Source organism: Chelon labrosus (assembly GCF_963514085.1).
Source record: "Chelon labrosus genome assembly, chromosome: 16".
NCBI classification, from domain to species: Eukaryota; Metazoa; Chordata; class Actinopteri; order Mugiliformes; family Mugilidae; genus Chelon; species Chelon labrosus.
Genome location: NC_140349.1, coordinates 14466216 through 14484069, shown reverse-complemented (window position 1 = coordinate 14484069; position 17854 = coordinate 14466216). Strand labels below are relative to the sequence as shown.

The 17854-nt window shown below is 41.9% G+C and overlaps 1 protein-coding gene across 4 annotated transcripts in view; it reads left to right on the top strand.

Moving 5' to 3' along the window:
* Positions 1–17854, top strand: part of elmo1 (engulfment and cell motility 1 (ced-12 homolog, C. elegans)) — a 104490-nt gene that overhangs the window by 32881 nt on the left and 53755 nt on the right. For 3 of the 4 annotated variants that reach the window (XM_084563821.1, XM_084563820.1, XM_084563822.1), the window contains exons 3-13: positions 6642–6682; positions 6871–6946; positions 7040–7090; positions 7207–7376; positions 10343–10378; positions 12294–12393; positions 12895–13046; positions 13170–13248; positions 14477–14527; positions 14919–15041; positions 16370–16498. In XM_084563821.1, coding sequence (XP_084419947.1) covers positions 6642–6682; positions 6871–6946; positions 7040–7090; positions 7207–7376; positions 10343–10378; positions 12294–12393; positions 12895–13046; positions 13170–13248; positions 14477–14527; positions 14919–15041; positions 16370–16498 — 1008 coding nt within the window. Of the gene's footprint in view, positions 1–6641; positions 6683–6870; positions 6947–7039; positions 7091–7206; positions 7377–10342; positions 10379–12293; positions 12394–12894; positions 13047–13169; positions 13249–14476; positions 14528–14918; positions 15042–16369; positions 16499–17854 lie in introns of those variants that run through there. The other variant, XM_084563823.1, reaches the window with a different exon arrangement.

The following is a 17854-nucleotide window of genomic DNA, read 5'->3' as shown; positions in this document are numbered from 1 at the left end:
GTCTGAGCACAATAATAACACAGAATAAGACAAAAATCTGGCAGAATATACATGATGGAGGTCTCTTTTTGCACATTTTACCACCATGAACACAGCGCGTATTTTGCCTGGAAACAGCTTTGCGCAGTAATCCATTGTTGTGTATATAACAGAGTAGCTGAAATGTATGGGGGTGTCTGTGTCCGGAGGGGCTGAGCGGATGTGATCAGGGCGTGAGTGATGCAGCCTTTGTGCTGTACCTAACACTTACACGAATTAGCCTGAAGGAAGTGCCATTAATTAAGGATGTTTAACAGCTAACACAGACATAGCCCTGACACGGCTTTTAAGACGTTTTACTGAGATGACAACTAAGAAATATTCCGTTAATTGGATGCGTCATGTCAGATCAGAAATAACCGAGTTGTTTAGGTCACCACAAGGGCAGAAACATCCGTCGGATCAGTGCACATGGTGGGGTTTCGATTGTAAGTTCATGTTGGATGTACAAAATATAATAATTTTTTCCGGCCTTGGCCTTGGCTTGTTAAAATGTTATTATGTCAGCTGAAGATAAGTGGCATTAATACTTTCGCTCCCGTTTAAAGAGCTCTCCACAAACGGGCCCACAGAAATCATTGCACTGCAGTATGAGTGCGCTCGTATTTTTGTAGTTTTGTACTGGAGAAATAATCACGCTGATACTGTCATACTGACATTTTAACATATCAGTGTGTTTGTTTTGCTACTCTGCAGTATTTGGAGCAGGTGGTGCATGTAAGACAAGCTTCAAAATTAAGGAGCTTATCCAGGGTGTTGAAATGCACACACACACATATTTAATCAGCGGGTTATTAAATGTTGTTTTTTATTTTTAGATTCAACTGTGGATTCGATAAAGTGCTATCAAACGCCTTTAGTGCACATTGTTGTATCGGGGTCCGCGGGTAAAGGCCATGCTGTAAGCCAGCAGATTGTCTGACAAACACTGAACGACATGCTAATCAAATAATTACCCAAACATTGACTACCTCGTGCGTGGGGGGAGGGGGACGGGGGGCATGTTTACTGTTATGTTATGTTGTGTAAAAAGGCCTGTTGGCTGCGTGTGTGACTCAGATGGGCTAATGATTGTACAAGCTATGAGTCACCGTGGCAACTGGAGCCATGATTGCCCTTGTCAATGGATGAAACCCCTGAATGAAGCATTGTACTGTGGAGCACATGTGCTTCTGGCTTTGCCGCAAGGTGCTCGAGGCACTCTAGTGTAGATTTAGAGATGTAGTTTTCGTATTTAATGACCCCTTATCAGCAGCGCTCTTTCAGTGTGAATTGTAAATTGCGTTTAGCTTCACTTTGGCCTGTCTTCCGTCTTTACTTTATGCCACCTCTTCTCCTCTCCCCCCTCCTCCGCTCCTCTGTAATTCTCTTATCTCACGCTGTCATCCTCCTCTTGTTCCACGTATCTGTTGCCTCCTCCTCCTTGTCCTTCTATGCGTTCGCTCTCGTTCGTTCCCCCTCTCCCTTCTCCTCCCCGTGTTTTGTTTTAAGTGTAAAACTTGTGTTTTGCGTCGTCCTCCCTTGTCCTCCATCGTCATCCCCCCACCTCCTCCTCCTCCTCCTCCTCCTCCTCCTCCCTCTGCATCTCCACTGTACAATAGACCCTGCAGCAGCATATGGCCGTCTGACTCATGCGACGGGGAGTGGGCTTCGGCTGCTCGAGCTGTCTTGAGACCCAGTAAAAGAGTGTGCGTGTGCGCAAACTTGTGTATTTCTTTGTTTGTTTACGTGGGCGCAACTCTGCATAAGTGAAATGCGCGTGGGCGTGTTTGTGTGGCAACATGCATATTTGCGACTATTCACGTGTGTGTGCTCATCTGTTGGCAGCTCTGGATGTGTGTGTGTGTTGAATATGTGTATGGGGATTCGTGTAGGTTTTTGATATCCGTCTCTGTTTTCTCCTCTGCAGTGTGACTTTGAGAGTGTGTTCAGGCCACATCTGCTTCAGTGTGTGCGTGCGCATAAATCGCGCTGTGATTTCTGTATCTCTCTGAATATCTTCAGAGAGCCCCGGAGGCACCGACTGAAAGTCCAACATTTGTGTGGGGATGCTGGGGAATTGGTACAAGTGCAGGCAATTGTCAGTGTTTTTATTGTCAGAAATACAGAAGAGAAACAAAAGGATGAGGTGGTGACATTTCTGGTGGGATGACGGTTGAGAGAACTGTTTGCAGATAGGAAAGGAGCAAGAATTGTTTCTTCAAACAAGGGAAGGGAAACAAGCTGTGAAGGTTGGTTGTCAGGCAGAAGCAGTGTAATGTAGTGTTCTTTTAGTAATTTTAAATATCTAATGTGAAGATTTGTAGGTGGTACTGATGCATATATTTTGTATCATAGTGAGTTTTGTGACCAGATGAGTACAGACACTGATGGAGGCCTGTCATTTTATTCTATTGTGTTTTGTAAATAACACAACTTCTTGTCATCTTGTCATCGTTTTCTACCACAAGTTGCAGTTGATCATATTGTCTATGTATAATGAGAAAACAGTTGATTTGATGGAGTCAGCTACTTTTCCATTACACCGATGAGACACTCTCCTGCACGCTTTTGTCCGTACTACATCCGTATAGTACAAAACTTTGTTTTACACAATATAGCTTACAGGTTATGACTCTGTGAGACAGTACTAGGGCAAGGTAAGGTTATAATTATTGCAGCACATTGCAGTCACAGAAATACAGTGTCCTTGCTCAGTATTTGACCAACTGTTGATCATTAATACAAAAAGAGATGAGAAAATGAGGCACAGGTTTAAAAATACCGCATTTTTTATTACACTTTAAGTCCTATATAGAAAATGTGTGCTTGACAAATATTACAACTTAAATAAAAATGAAAAATTACTCTGTAATAGCATATTATTGATTAATTGTGTGTAGTTTAACTGCTGACAGTGCTATGATGCTGTAAGACACTGGTTCTAGTGGGTGACGTCTACTTGCTGTGTAACAGAATGACCTCCAGTTAAAAAGTGTCAGATAACGGGTGCAGCAGCATTTCACATGATATACTACATGTTTCATGATGTTATAGATTGTAGCTTTTCACCCGTGCGCAAGGTGAATACTACTTGTGTATCGAGTGGGAGATTTGCACTGCACTCATCACTGGGCTAGAGCGAGTGAGAGGAGGTAATGGCCGGTGTTGAGTAAAGGTAATGGTGAGGCAGGGGAAGATGTGTGGGAGGTCAGACAGGGAAATGGAATAGGGGAAAAGTAGACGTGGTAAACAAGGTGGTTTAACTCCTGGGTAATTAAAGGATATGAAAAAAATCATAGCTAGTGCTTGGTAATGTGCCATTACCTTCAGTAAAATATCCACAGATTTAATAAAATGAAATGTCAAATTTTAAAATATTTTGATTAGAAAATGCTGAGAGTGCTGAAAAGCAAACAGAAGTGGATTAGTTTTTTAGAAATACGTTTCTAAATCTGTGCTGTGGTGATTGATTGGGCACATTAGTAGTTCACTCGTGAAAGACAGAAATGAGAAATACAAAATATGTCTTATACGCTAGTAGGGGTTGTGTCGACTAGTCGGTTAGTCGACTTCACTGCTGTGCCATCAACTAGTGACTGATCACGTGACAATAACAACATGGACGCCTACTAGAAGGAGGGAGCCCAGTGGGTTGTTGCAGCAACTAGCAGCGGTTCATCATGGGTGTGGAAATACTAGATGAAGATGAAGCGAAAAATACGTACAAATACAACAAAAATACTACTGCAATGCACACTCATCTGAAAAGGCATCCGATAATGCTAACAGAGGAACGGTCCAAATCCTCTTGACAGCACTCAATTAACACTGTGGTAACAGAGAGAAGGAGGCTGCACATCAACAATGTGTTGGTGAATTTCATTGTCAAAGTTATTAGACCTTTAGCTGCTGTACACGGAAAGGCTTCGGATAAATATTGCATTTTTTTTATCTCGCTCACACTATCCTATCTTACAACAGGCTGTGTAGTACTATTAAATGCTATTGATGGTGTCGATTTATTTAGGTTATACATATCTGCAGCGCACAGTATTGATAAGCTCATGTGTTTATGTTCAGTTATTTTATTTTCTTTCTCTTTTTTTTTGTTTCCTTGATGTCAGTAAATGCACCGCACGAGAGATGGAAGTTACGGCAGAGCTGAGACTTTGCTGAGCGAAAGCCGCATGTTAGAAGTGTCAGACTGATGGTGTTTATGGTGTTGGTGCACCATAAACGTCCGACAGTAGCCCATGCTCAAACTTGCAATAAAGCCTCTGTAGCTTCCTTTGTGTCAGACGCTACAGTATTCAGGTCAAGAATATAGATGTCATTGTTGCAAGGCATTACTTTCTGCTGTGTTATTATTAGTGACACCAACGTCGACTCAACTTTCACCACGTATTAGCCGACCTAAAATAATCGCAAGTCGTTCAACCCCTGGTAGCTAGTTAGCTAGTACCTAGATTATGATAAATTCTTGGTCAAGTTCATAGGATTTATTATTACAGAGCTTTGATATCTTATTTTCTACAGTGAACAGCCTACAGTACAAACTGTCACATCACTTTCAAATAGGTCCTGAAGGGACCTTCAGACACCCACAGGTACTCTGTAGCATGGAGGACTTTTGGACCCTTGTGTTCATGTATACACTGTAGTCTGGCAGCCACTGTAAGTCCTAGAGAGCCTGAGGAAGTGAGCAGATATTAAGCTAATACTCATTGGCACTGCTCTTAATTCTCTTCTAGTCCTTTTTTTCTCTCTCTCTCTCCAAATAGTCCTATTCAGTTCAACTTCATCCACTCCCCTCATCCCTGCGCTAGTTGTTTTCACTTAATCTTATTCAGTTTTCAGCCAGTTTTCCACTTTTTTCCTCTGCTGTTCTCCCTTTTGTTCTCCCTTACAGCCCACCTCTTTTCTTCTGTTACCTCTCTGCCTTTCTTTCCTCGTCATGTATGCCCACCATCCTGCCATCATTATCTCCTGCCTTCTTCATCACAGCAGCCTCTCTCACTGTTAATCCTCAGAGCAGCAACAATACAGTGATACAGTATTGCTGTTCCAGTACACAGTTACTGATGAATTGTTCATGTTAGTGCGCATACTTGTTTGATTTTGTAAAGATTATGCTTTATGCAGGAGGGTGAATAAGAGACTCAAACTCATTTAAATCATTTTCTTGGACATTGGCTAACACTTGACCCTGGCTGGTAGATCGAGCTGCAAAGAAGTTTTATATGAACAAAAGTACGTTACAGTATGCAGTCATTTGAAGGGGTCCCTCAGTGGCTGAGCCCTGTGCATTCATGAAGCTGGAAATTCAAAGTAGATGGAGTTTAAAGAAAATAATGAACCGTCAAAGGTCAGACTTTAGAGCAGGCTCCAAAAATGCTGCGTCCTACTTTCCCACAATGCAGCTGCAAACCACATTTCATTTGTTACAGTTGGGCTGATTTATGTTCGGACATTTGCCATTTGTTTAACCTTAAACATACTGAGGTTACAACTGTTTAGTAGATGTGGGCTTAGATATGGACTCTGGTTTAATTTGAGGGCATTCACATCCACATTTGAGGAAAGATGTCGGAATAAAAAACAGTGTTAAGCGCATTATATAAGTGTAACTTTAATACGTTTTGACAAATGGCTAAAATACCAGAAAATGTGGATGTAACTGTAGTCAGGTTTGTTATGAATCGCAATACTTTTTGACCAACAGCCAGTATTTGTCTGTGCCATGTCATATCACATATAAATAGCTGTCATTTATATTAGGTAAACCGGATGCTTTTAGTCAGATATCCCCTGATTTAACTCAAGAAATTTGCTTCACCTTAGGTAATATTTTCTTTAAGAGAAACCCACTGAGGCATTTACTGTCTTCTAACATCTCTAACTATCTTGTGTACTTATATGTATTTGTTATATACTCAGGTACCACCCAATACAGTAGTCCTCATTTCTTATTACCTTTTTGCACATTTATACTCTGTAAGTGAGGGGTCTCTGTGGATCAGACTTGTTCCAGTGTGTCTGGATCAGTTTGGGATCTAGTGAATTTGGAGGCCAGGTCAACACCTTGTGCTGTTCTTTATGTTTTTTTTAATTGTTCCTAAACCATTTTCGTGTGTGTGCCTGTGTCAGGCTGCATCCTGCTGGGGATGGCTGCTGCCATCAAGGAGTGTCATTGCTATGGGGTGGGTATGGGGGTGCCTGGTCTGGTCTAGGTGGATGGTACATGTCTAAGTAGCATCCACAGGAATACAGTCCTTCAGCGTTATACTACTCTACTGTTAACCACTCTTAACGAATACTACTGTTAACAACCATATCCATAAAAAATACTTCATACTTTATTACTAAATGTGTAAAGGCAATACTAGGGTAAATGTACTTTCCGACACAGTAACATAGAGTAACAATGAATGAAATGGTGCAACAGACCAGACATAGTCAGTGATCCCACATCAGCAGTTGGATAAATACAGGATCCTGAACAGCCTCTCATTGTGCCAGTACTGCAATATAAAATAATTGCAGCCCATTCTGAGTTGACTGTTGTTTTAGGAACTCAAGTCTGCACTGTGAGCTAAATGTAGTTTTGTCTTTATCCACAGAAAAAGCCTCTCTCAGCCATCATTAAAGAAGTGTGCGAGGGGTAAGTCTGCATTTCCTTATTTTTAAATGTGTTCACAAATTTATGCGTTTGGATTTAAAAGTAATTCTCCAAGGGCTGCTTTCAAAAACCAACTCTTTCTATTAGCTTTTTTTTTTACACATTTAAGACGTTCTGCACTCTTAATCGTACTTATGCAATGTGTTTTCTCTCCGTTCATTGCCTTTTAGGTGGTCCTTGGGGAACCATGAAAACTTTGCTCTGCAGATTGCTGACCCGACAAATCCAATGTACATCACAGAAAAGGTTTGGATATGTTTTTTAAACTGCAGCCGGCTGGCTCTGGAGTGAAAATATGTCCTAAGTGCACAGTAACATCTGCTCTATGTTCCTCCACAGAACCGCAATGACGTTAAGAACGGCTCAATCCTGCGTCTGACCACCTCTCCTGTAAGTTTCATGTCTTAGCAGAGCACAGAAGCAAACACCTGTGAAACCACAATCTGATAAGTGTTTTATTTATATCAGTACCTGTGCGTCCTTCACCCTGCCCTTTCTCCCTGCAGTACCAGACTGCAGTCCAGCTTCATGAACGGATCCAGTCATCTAGCATGGATGCAAAGCTGGAGGCTCTGAAGGACCTGGCCAATGCATCCCGGGACATCACCTTCGCACAGGAGTTCATCAACCTGGACGGCATCTCCCTGCTCACTCAGATGGTGGAGAGTGGAACTGAGTAAGTCGTCTGTCCGTAGAACTCTTTTGGCTGTCCTCCTCTCTGACCATGTGTGTATTATGAATGAATAAGGGTAATAATTCGTTTTGCCAATGTTTTCCTCTAATATTCTGCGGAAGATTTTTTTATTTTTATTTTTTTTGTGCGTACAGGGAGTATGATCCATGTAAAATGTTCAACTTTAAATCCAAACTGAGCACAACAACGGAACGATATATATACAATTTTTTTTCACGTTTGGTGTAGCAAACCAGGGATTTGTAAAGTCAGTTTACACCAACATGACTTCATTTCGTTGTAGGTTTTGGGCACTTGTCTATTATTTAGGTGAAGATGTACACAGATCTAAAGTCGGTGAGGATGAAAGGAAGTCGGAGTTGCACTGTGCAATCTGACTGGTTAAGTTCAAAGCATTCAAAGCGGCTGGCCGACCTGCTCATTCAGTAATGCTTCTCATATCGCTGCATTCAGCACAGTTTCTTTTTCCCTCCATTTATGCCTTTGATGTGGGAATTAATTTGTATTTCAGCATCCCGTAAATAGATGCGTCATTATTTGGTCGCGTTGCTAGAATGATTGCACTAATTACCAGAAATAATGCTATTTACTCTGCTGCATTCACCTTTGACTGATAGTGAGTGATAATGCCAAGCCTATGAAAAGAACTCTGCCGTGTTGCCTTTATGACTCACTAATGTGTTCAGTTTACCTTCCCTCTCTATTTTTCTAGGGCAAGTAAAAAATGTGGAAGGCAATACTTTTTTAGTTTGATATCAAAATATATCTTGCACTTTGACCAAATTACAAAGCCTTTTTTCACCTTGCTCATTAAAAAAGTACAGGAGGAGGTACCTGAAGGTAGCCTGACCTGAAAGTTATCTTTACATTTTTACTTATTTATTTATTTTGAGATTTTCTTCAACTCCAATGGAGTAGTGTAGAAAGGCACTGGATCCGCATCTAGACAGTAACACTCTCTAAAGGCGTCATCCCCGTGCTTTACTGCTGAAAAGACTTGTGAAAGAAATGCCCAGCGGCTCCTGTTCGCCTTTGTTGACCACAATAGTGACATTACACACACCTGAGAAGAAAGGTCTTCACCAGCTTTTGACTGCTCAGTAAAAAAATGATCCAAAAACCTACCGGTGTGTCTGTGTGCGCTCGGGAGGGGCGTGGGGCCCTGGAGACTATCTCGACTGAAGGTTAAAACGAGAACTTTTTTTTAGCTGAGGTGATATTTCTCAGCCGTGATGCCAAGGGAAGAGAGTGTGTGTATGTGTGTGCCAGTAGCATACTGTGTGAGTGTTAAGAGCCAGCCAGATTTAAAATTACAGGACAAGTACAAATGTTCGCACACTAACCCACACGCATACAAGCAGACATACGGTGCAGACTAGCAGGAAGGGCAGCAGCAGCAGCAGCAGCAGCAGCAGCAGCCAGCCATGCGGGACATGCTCGTTTTCTGCTTCATGCAATTCTCATTATCCAACTCTTTTTCCCACCGAGAGAAAAGATAAGTTGAAGAATTGTTTGCTTGAATAAGACGTATGCAGTATAGACACAGTCATGGTGTAAATGCACATTTGCACAACCTCAAATGTACCTTTTAGTAGCACTCTGAAAACCCAAATTCTTTCTGCACAAGAACCACACGCTGGTTTATAAATCTTATGCGCAGTGAACTCAAAGCATTTCAAACTCTACTTTGTACTGAATTCTCAAATCCCGCACAAACTTTTATGGCTTCAGTAGTTTTGTATTTACAGTATATAAAGGTTCAAATTCCGGTCGGATATTTAATGTCTTCCTCTCAGCAAAACCCACTTAATGATCTCACAGTTCTGCCTATTACACTGCAACGCCTCAGGCGTTGCACTCACTTCTACTATTTGACAGGAAATCATTGAAGCCTCTTCTCCTTTTTGAATATAATATTATGTTTGACCCTGTTTGATCTCGCTGCAAGGAGCTATCACAGCAGCACTAATGTTGACTCCACTCTGCTCCTGGCTCTTTGATTAAATATGTTTTTATGTAAATTTCCATTGCATCAGTTATTCAGCAGTGGAGAGTTTGAGAGTGGTGTGTGTGTGTGTCAGCGAAAGGGAGCAGGGCGAGTGGTTGGGTTGCATTTACATCTCAACAGAAGGAGATTATGAAACAAGAGACGCACAGATAGGTATTGGGGTCTAACACGCACGCGCTCATTAGTGTCCCAGCCAAGCAACTTGGTGAACTGTAATTATTCTAGAGTATCGGTGCTTGAGACTCTCAAGGGCAGAGCGGTGCTGTGATCTAATGCCTGTGCCAAAGATGCTGCGCTGTATTCGTATGGAAATCAGTTGGACTGCTGCTGCTTTTGTCCAAATGAACGCCACCACGGTTATAGGCATTTAGCGCCCTCTACTGATTAAACCGTGGAACAGCTGATTCCTTATGTTGTAGCTGGTCAGAGGGTGCAGAGCAACTTCAAACCGTTTATCCAAGAGGTGTTGTTTTCTTTTGAAAGCCGTAGAGATTTAAAATACAATAAGGGATGCTGATCTTAAAATGATCAGCATGCGCAGATGTCTGACCTTTTTCTTGTCTGCTACCTGCGTTTGTGTCTGACTGCTAACTCAAGCTTGCTGTGTGAACATCAGCAACCTTCCTTTTCAACTGTCTCTGCTTGGCCTGCTTTCAGTGTCTGAGAAGGATCGCTGGTCAGAGACGTCTACTTTGAGTCAGTGTATGGAGGGTTACATTGAACACTGTCATTCAATTTCCTTGTACATGTGTTTCAGTTTGTACAATAAGTAATCGCTTTTATTATGTGTAAGAGTCTGGATCTTCTCCAGACTGGTTTTCTCCAGTTTAAAATGTACGATGTTTGTTGTTCAGTATTCTGTTCTGTTCTGTTCTGGAGACTTGAAGGTTTTGTTGTTTGTTTCCCACCTGTGACACCAAAGTTTCTCAAATCTTTGCAGGCGCTATCAGAAACTACAGAAGATTATGAAACCCTGGTAAGCAACTCCCCTTTCGCCCTCGACTGGGTAAAGTCATCGGCTCTGTGCTCTTCCTAACCTGCTGGCTGAGTCTGCATGATAAAGACTCTAGCCCCAGTGCCTTATGGGAATATATATAAGCATATAACACCATCTTGAAATTAGTTTTGCACTTTAATTTCTTGCATGTGGTTTTGGGCAACAGAATCAAACAACTTCTTAATTCTTCACCACAGCCTGAAAGAAGGCCAAGATTGATCTCTCGGCACGCTTCAATAAATGTGTTAAAACTAATGAACTGCTGCTTTTGCAGTTAAAGTCGGAGCTTACCTCCTCACTAAATCTTGGTGTTCTTTACAGAATGGTGCTCAGGGTGAGGGGATTGTCTGAGGCTCACTATGAGCCACTTATTCAGCTTCATTTGACATTATTAGCCTGTAGCTTCTATCACCACAGGGTCATTTTCATCCATCCGTCGACAAGGACTTTCCGTCCTTTATCTGCCTTAAATAATCTATCCTCTAATTTCATTTCTCCATAACTCTGTGTAGTTATCTAGAGCCTTCTAAATGCCCAGTACCATCTGCAAAAGCCTCTTTGTTCTTCAGCTGTGGGTTTCTGATTGTTCATGTGACTGTTCACTAATCACCTACCATGCAGCAGTACTGACCCATGACGCTCTCTGTTGATCCACTGCCTATGTAAGAATATCCATGTCTTTTCATTTTAGTTTTATTTGCTGGTTTGTTGGTGAACTGTAATGATCAAAACAGGATTTTCAGCTGCAGACGAAGTTTAAATTCATCATAAAACGGATATTTTTTAAGATACAGAATTGTCACTTGAAACATTTACACTCAGTTGCCAGTTCATTAGGTACAGTAGTGAAAGGGAATGCATTATAATATAACAGTCCTGCAGTGGAGTCCCCTTCCGTGACTGTTATGTGTAACAAAGGTTGTAATTTAACTGTATGATCATTTTGAAGGATTTAGTTTGTGGTGCTGTTAAACTGGATTGAGTACAGCACTAAAGTTTCTGTCATTTAGCCTAGTCCACTGACTGAAATGGGGTAGTCAAAATAATAGAAACTGCTGAAAACCATAACCTTCATGGTGGTTTAGTGCAGGACTCTTATATTGGTACGCACTTGTTTTCATTTGTGTACTTAATGAACTATCTACTGACACTCTAGTGCATTTTATTGTACTTGGTTTGCAAATTTTTTCACGCAAATGCGATCTTCAAACTTGATCCTAAAACTTAAATTAATATAATTTCTGACTAAAAGATGTTCTGCAATCCCATTCATAAGCAGCAGAGGTCAGTATTATAAAATATATTTGTAAGACCATTTAACATCTGAAGTTTTGTAAGTAACTACATAGTTGAGAGCAAATGCTTCCATATTTGATTTTGATTCCTGGATTCCTCATTAACTTCTTCCAGCAGTAATATGGTTTGGCAGCTGTTTAACGTGTTCCTTGCTTTGGCCTGGTGTGACTCTTGCAGAGTGATTTATTTCTCCTGGTATTTGTGTGACTGCATGACTTCACTCTAAAGTGTAGCTCTCTGGTCCTGATTGAACACCGCCCTGTGCTGCCCGGCTCCTGCTGACCTTCTGATGCCTCCTGCCGTGTCTTGAAGGCCAGTCTGTCTGCGCTGCATCTCAGACCTCTATCCCCATTTCTTCCTCTGTCCCTATTTTTATTTTTTTTTCTGTCTCTCTGCAGCAAGCTTGGCTGCTAAATTGAACTTATGTTCATCTGCCCCCTCTCCTTTCCGCCACCTCTTTCTCTGTCTCCGCTGACCGCTCATTCCTTGTTATGTTCCAAGCCATCTGGGCTTTGCGGCTATACACTGCTCCAAGCCATCTGGTAGAGAGAGGTTTCCTATGGTTTGTGTGTGTCTCTGTGTGTGTGTTGTCCTGTAGTTTCGGTGAGCTCCTGTCCTTCACTCTGACGGCGTTTGTGGAGCTGATGGACCACGGCATCGTTTCCTGGGACACTTTCTCTGTGGCCTTCATCAAGAAGGTCAGCCAAGGAAACGTCTCATTACACAGGGACAGGATGTAATAGGAACATCCATTCATACTGTTGCTGTCGTACTGTATATCGCCTGGAAAATATTTCGCTTTCAGAGTCACATCCTCTGTAATAAACACATGCATCGTCATGTTCTCAGCAGTGCCATTTTTCTATGATTTTAAAAAGGATTTCATTGTAATAAAAGCTACAGTCAGAGTTTACTGCTTTGCCAACACTTTGTTCACGACAAGAGAACGTAAACAAATGTAGAAATACTCCTAAAAATGTTTATTTTGTCAAACAAATAACCAGTATCAGCTGGATTTAAATAAACATACAAGCATAGCTTATCAGTTGCAGATGACAAGATAAAGTTAAAATAATCCTAATGATTGAAATATTTAGTTAGGCTGTTGCCCAAGGTGTGTCACTAATGCGTTAAATCTTCTAAATGATCTGTTGCTCTCTGCGGATTCCTTCATCTCCTCTGCTTTGTCCCTCCTGCAGATCGCCAGCTTTGTGAACAAGTCGGCCATGGACACAGCTGTGTTGCAGCGCTCCCTGGCCATCCTTGAGTCCATGGTGCTCAACAGTCAGGATCTTTACCACAAGGTGGCGCAAGAGATCACCATCGGACAGCTCATCCCACATCTTCAGGGGTAAGTGGATTCGTTAATTGGTTGTTTCTGTAAGTGTCCTGTGACAAATGCATTTCAGACCACTTGAGCCAGTGCTTATTTTAATATTTAATGTTGTTGTTTGTGGATTTATTTTGATCACAGGACTGATCAAGATATTCAGACCTACACTATTGCTGTCATCAATGCTCTGTTCCTCAAAGCTCCTGAAGAGAAGAGACAGGTGAGACTGCAGCGTGCACATGTACTCACTGCACTGCATGTACTGTATTGTACTTCATCTCATATTGAAATCATCTGCATCTAAGAGCCATTCTAGAACATATCTGGTGCAAAATTAAAAATGATAAAGTGCCCCTCTCCTCTTTTTTTTTGCCCCATTCCTCCCCGCCTAAGTGATATTTTGCTCAGCTGTGCTCCCATCTCTCCTCTCATCTCTCTCTCTCTCTCTCTCTCTCTCACCTGTGTCATGCGTTGCCCCTTAGCTAATCACATGATCCCCTGCATCAGCACCGCAGGGTCCAGCGATGCGCTCTGACATAAATAATGAATGATGCTAACCCGCAGCTTTTCTTCTGTGCAGCACACAGTGTTGGGAGAGGCAGGAACACGCTTTCAGAGCGCCACTGCATAAAAATTCAAGCGTGTTTGGATGTTGCAGTGCCTCTTGTGTGCTCAAGCTACATCAGCCGCCAGATCTGCGCGCTTGATTAGCCGCAATTTTAAGCAACTTTATCTAGTTGTTTTAGGGACATTTTAGGGACATGCAACTTGTAACGCATTTTAGAGCATGTACGGAGCTCATGATGCTATTCTGGTTGCTGTTTTTTTTTTGCTGTACATGTCTGTGAGGACAGATAGTGTGTGTGTGTGTTTGTGTGACCATCAGTAAAGCTATTATTATGATCCCCTGGTCCCGCACTATTCTGCTGACTCTGTTGCCCCCACCCTTCCCACTACAAGCTGCACCACTGACAGAAAATGATTTTTCTGTAACCTCCTCTCGGATTCGTTTTTTTTCCCCACGTTCACTCACTCCCTCTCTCTGTCTCTGACTTTGTTTCTTCTCTGCACACGATATGGTAGTTTGATGAGCACATTGTGGACATCCTAAATTGTCCCCTGACAGTAAGTGCATCCTTGATTAGCACACTTTGTAGTTTGCACCGTAGAAGACATCAGTTAGTGCATTTAGGATCCCTTTTTAATTTCCCTTTTTATGGATGGTTTCCTTCTTTTTTTATTTTTTTTGTTTCTCCCCATCCTGTCGCTGCACTCTTTGCAGTGTGCCATGGCCCTTTGTGTTTATTTTGCCCACCTTGATTTCTCATTTTAAAATAGAGAATTGTTTGTATTGTTGAAATGTTGGTGTCTCATTTTTATTCTTCCCACTCTCTCCCTAAATTCTTTCCCCATCCCCACTACTGCCTCCTTTCTTTCTCCCTCTATAGGAGATGGCCCATATTCTTGCCCAGAAACAGCTGCGCTCCATTATCCTCAGTGTAAGTCTCCTCCTTACTCCTCAGATGTATATTTCTGTCTCATTTCTTCGCCTTTATCTTTGTTCAGGTTTCAACCTCTGCCCTATCAGTAAGGAAAATAACACCCGCCACGTCTTGCCCTGTCTCATCTCCCTGGTTATTATCTACTGTACTCGCTTTCTCACACCTGTTCCTCTTTCTGTCCTTTATCATTTGTGTGAAATCTCATTTCTCCCTCTTCTGTCCCTTCATCCGACTTCTGCCTTCTAATCCTCGTCATCCACTCCCAAATCCTCTTATTCCTCTTTCTCATATCTTGCCGTCATCCTCCAAAATCTACTTCTTGCCTCTCTGAACTTAAAAATCCATCCTCTCTTTTCCACTTTCCCCGTTTGTCCTCCACGCCGTGCAGAACGTGATCCGGAGCAACACGGCTATCAACGACGAGATGGCACATCAGCTGTACGTCCTGCAAGTGCTCACCTTCAACCTGCTGGAGGACCGCATGATGACCAAGATGGATCCCCAGGACCAGGTGTGGACTGAAACAGCGTGGTTAAAATGAAATAATGGATTAATAAATGGATAAATGCTGGAAGGCAACTTCATCACTTTAGTTAAAAAAGGGTTGGACAGATTTGGTAGACTGAATTCTTAAGTGGAATTGGTTAATTTCCTTCAGCCCTTTTTAATCGGGGATGTCAAGCTGTAGTCTGCATGAGTTTGGTTAATAGTTGCAGTTAGATAAGCTATCCAGAGGATGTCCATACCATACTACCACTTGGACTTTATGGCTTGTACTGTATCAGAAGGACATGCGGTGTTAAGGGACTAGTTCAGTTTCTTTAAAGTGTGGTTGTAAGAGATACTTTCAGTTTAAGTGTATAGCCTGCAGTTAATCGTGGTCGGCACACCCCCAGCTTAGATAAAAGCAGAGTTTCCGAGTTAGCTACAAGTCGAAATTACTGTTTTTGTCAATGAAGTTTGGTTGCTATGAAGAGAGTAATATATCTGTTTCAGTTCCCTGTCAGTGAAAGTTGTCTGGCAGCAGAGTAAAGTGGTGATAATAGTCTAAATATAGCTTACACTAGCTTATTTTAGTTTCAAGCTGGGCCAGGAAACCCCTCCCCATAGCAATGACACTCCTTGATAGCAGCAGCCATCCCCAGCAGGATGCAGCCTGACACAGACACGTGCACAAAAACAGTTTAGAAACAACTCAATAAACATGAAAAACAGCACAAGGTGTTGACCTGGCCTCCAAATTCACTAGATCCCAAACTGATCAAGTATCTGTGGGATGATCCACAGAGGGACCTCCCCTCAACCCATAGGACCCAAAGGCCCCCACTAACAACATCTTGTTACCAGACACCACAGGACACATTCAGAAGGCCTATGTCCATTCTCTGATGAGTCAGAACTGTTTTGGAGGCACAGTGAAGACTTACACAATATTAGGTTGTGGCTGATTGGTGAAACATTCAATAAAACATGGAATACTCTGTTAGAAGCACAGGTTCATGTGTTTATGTGGTGCTTTAAGACGGTACTTCTGTGAAAAGGTTTTTACCAGGTTTACAAAGAAGAACTACCAGCAGTAAATCTTACTAATCTTTTATTTAGCAGCTTGTGTGCAGCTCGGGCCTGATTAGTTCAGAAACTCTATTATTATTGTAGGTTTGGGCAAGTAACAAAACCTGTGGAGCGATCTGGCTGTTGGCCAGATTGCCCTGGGCATTTTGAGACCCCAGACAGAGGTAGATGAGGCTTAAGCATTCTGAAATTATAAAATTGTGAAAGGAAGAAAAAAGAGGGATGAGTTTTTGAGCAGCACTTTAATATTCTTCTCTGCATGTGCAGGCTCAGAGGGACATCATCTTTGAGCTGCGGAGAATTGCCTTCGACGTGGAGTGTGAGCCCAACAACAGCGGCAGCATTGAGAAGCGCAAGTCCATGTACACCCGCGACTACAAAAAGCTTGGCTTTATTGTGAGTAGTGAATGTGTTTTAGAGGATCCTATAAAAATTCTCTTATTATATTACACCACACCATTGAGGCAATCTAAACAAGTACATGACGTGTGTGTTACTGTGTCTGTTCGTGCAGTATGTAGTTCTATCTTTATGTCTTTCTTTCTTAGGCTTTTTAAATCTTCTCATTCTTCCCAAATATTTTTTTTTAATTCACTTTCTCTCGTCTCACTATTTTTAAGGATGCATGTTTCAGTGTCTTGTGTGTGCGTGTGTGCGTGTGTGTTTTGTGCAGTGGTCTAACAATAGCATAAGAACTTGAACTAAACCCATTGTGGCTGGGTGTAAGCTCAGAGCTGTTACGGGGCTCTTGCCATCCGCACTCTCTCTCTGCAGTGTGCCGAGTAAAGATAAGGACATTTGGAACTGCCTTGTCTTGACTGTGTGGAGAAAACTCACCCTAAAATCCTTTGCTTTCCACGCTCAAAAGCTTGCGGACACGCACACACACAGACACAGACGTATATCGCACACATGCACAAGCCATAATTCTCTACACAGACCTTATGATCACGGCTATATATATATATTTGCCTTTTATTGGCTGCATGTGCCAAAGTGTCCGTTTCGGCTTTAAGTCTGCTTCCTGTCAGGGAGAATTAGTTAACTGATGAGACAACTCTGAGTGTGCTCCATACTTCTATTCATCCTCTGCTTCTTTTGCTCCTCTTCATTTCCTTCACCTTCTAAACTCTGAGCTGAGCCTCAGGCCCATATGTTTACATGTGTATTTAAGCTTTCAAACATTAGTCGACCGAATTTTCTGCAATATCTGGAAGGAATTAATTAGGATAGACTGTGAGGGCACAAGCAATATCTGTCTGCACATCTTATGCAATACTTAGGGGTTATATGAGGTGGTTATTTGAGGCTAGAGAAGATGGGTTGTTATTCCAAACTTTAACATTTGGTTGTCCAGTGCCAGTGTGTCTGTAATTAGTGGGCATCATTATTTATGCAGCATTTGCATTATTTATACATTCTGCATCATAGTGTGTACAAGGTGTGACTGAAGGTGGCTCATTCTCACACCAAACTCTAAAATGCTGACTGTACGCAAGTTTTAGAGGGCTGGAGTTGGCTGGAAACATGTGCTAACATTAATGGCAGCAATATAGCTAACGGAAACATATGCTAACATCAATAGCAGCAATATAGCAGCAATATAGCTAACGGAAACATATGTTAACAAAAATGGCAGCGATATAGCTAACGGAAATGTAAGCTAACACTAATGGGAGCGATATAGCTAATGGACATTTTGTGTTTTCTATAATTGTAACTTTGTTTTCGTTTTCTGTAATTGCAACTTTT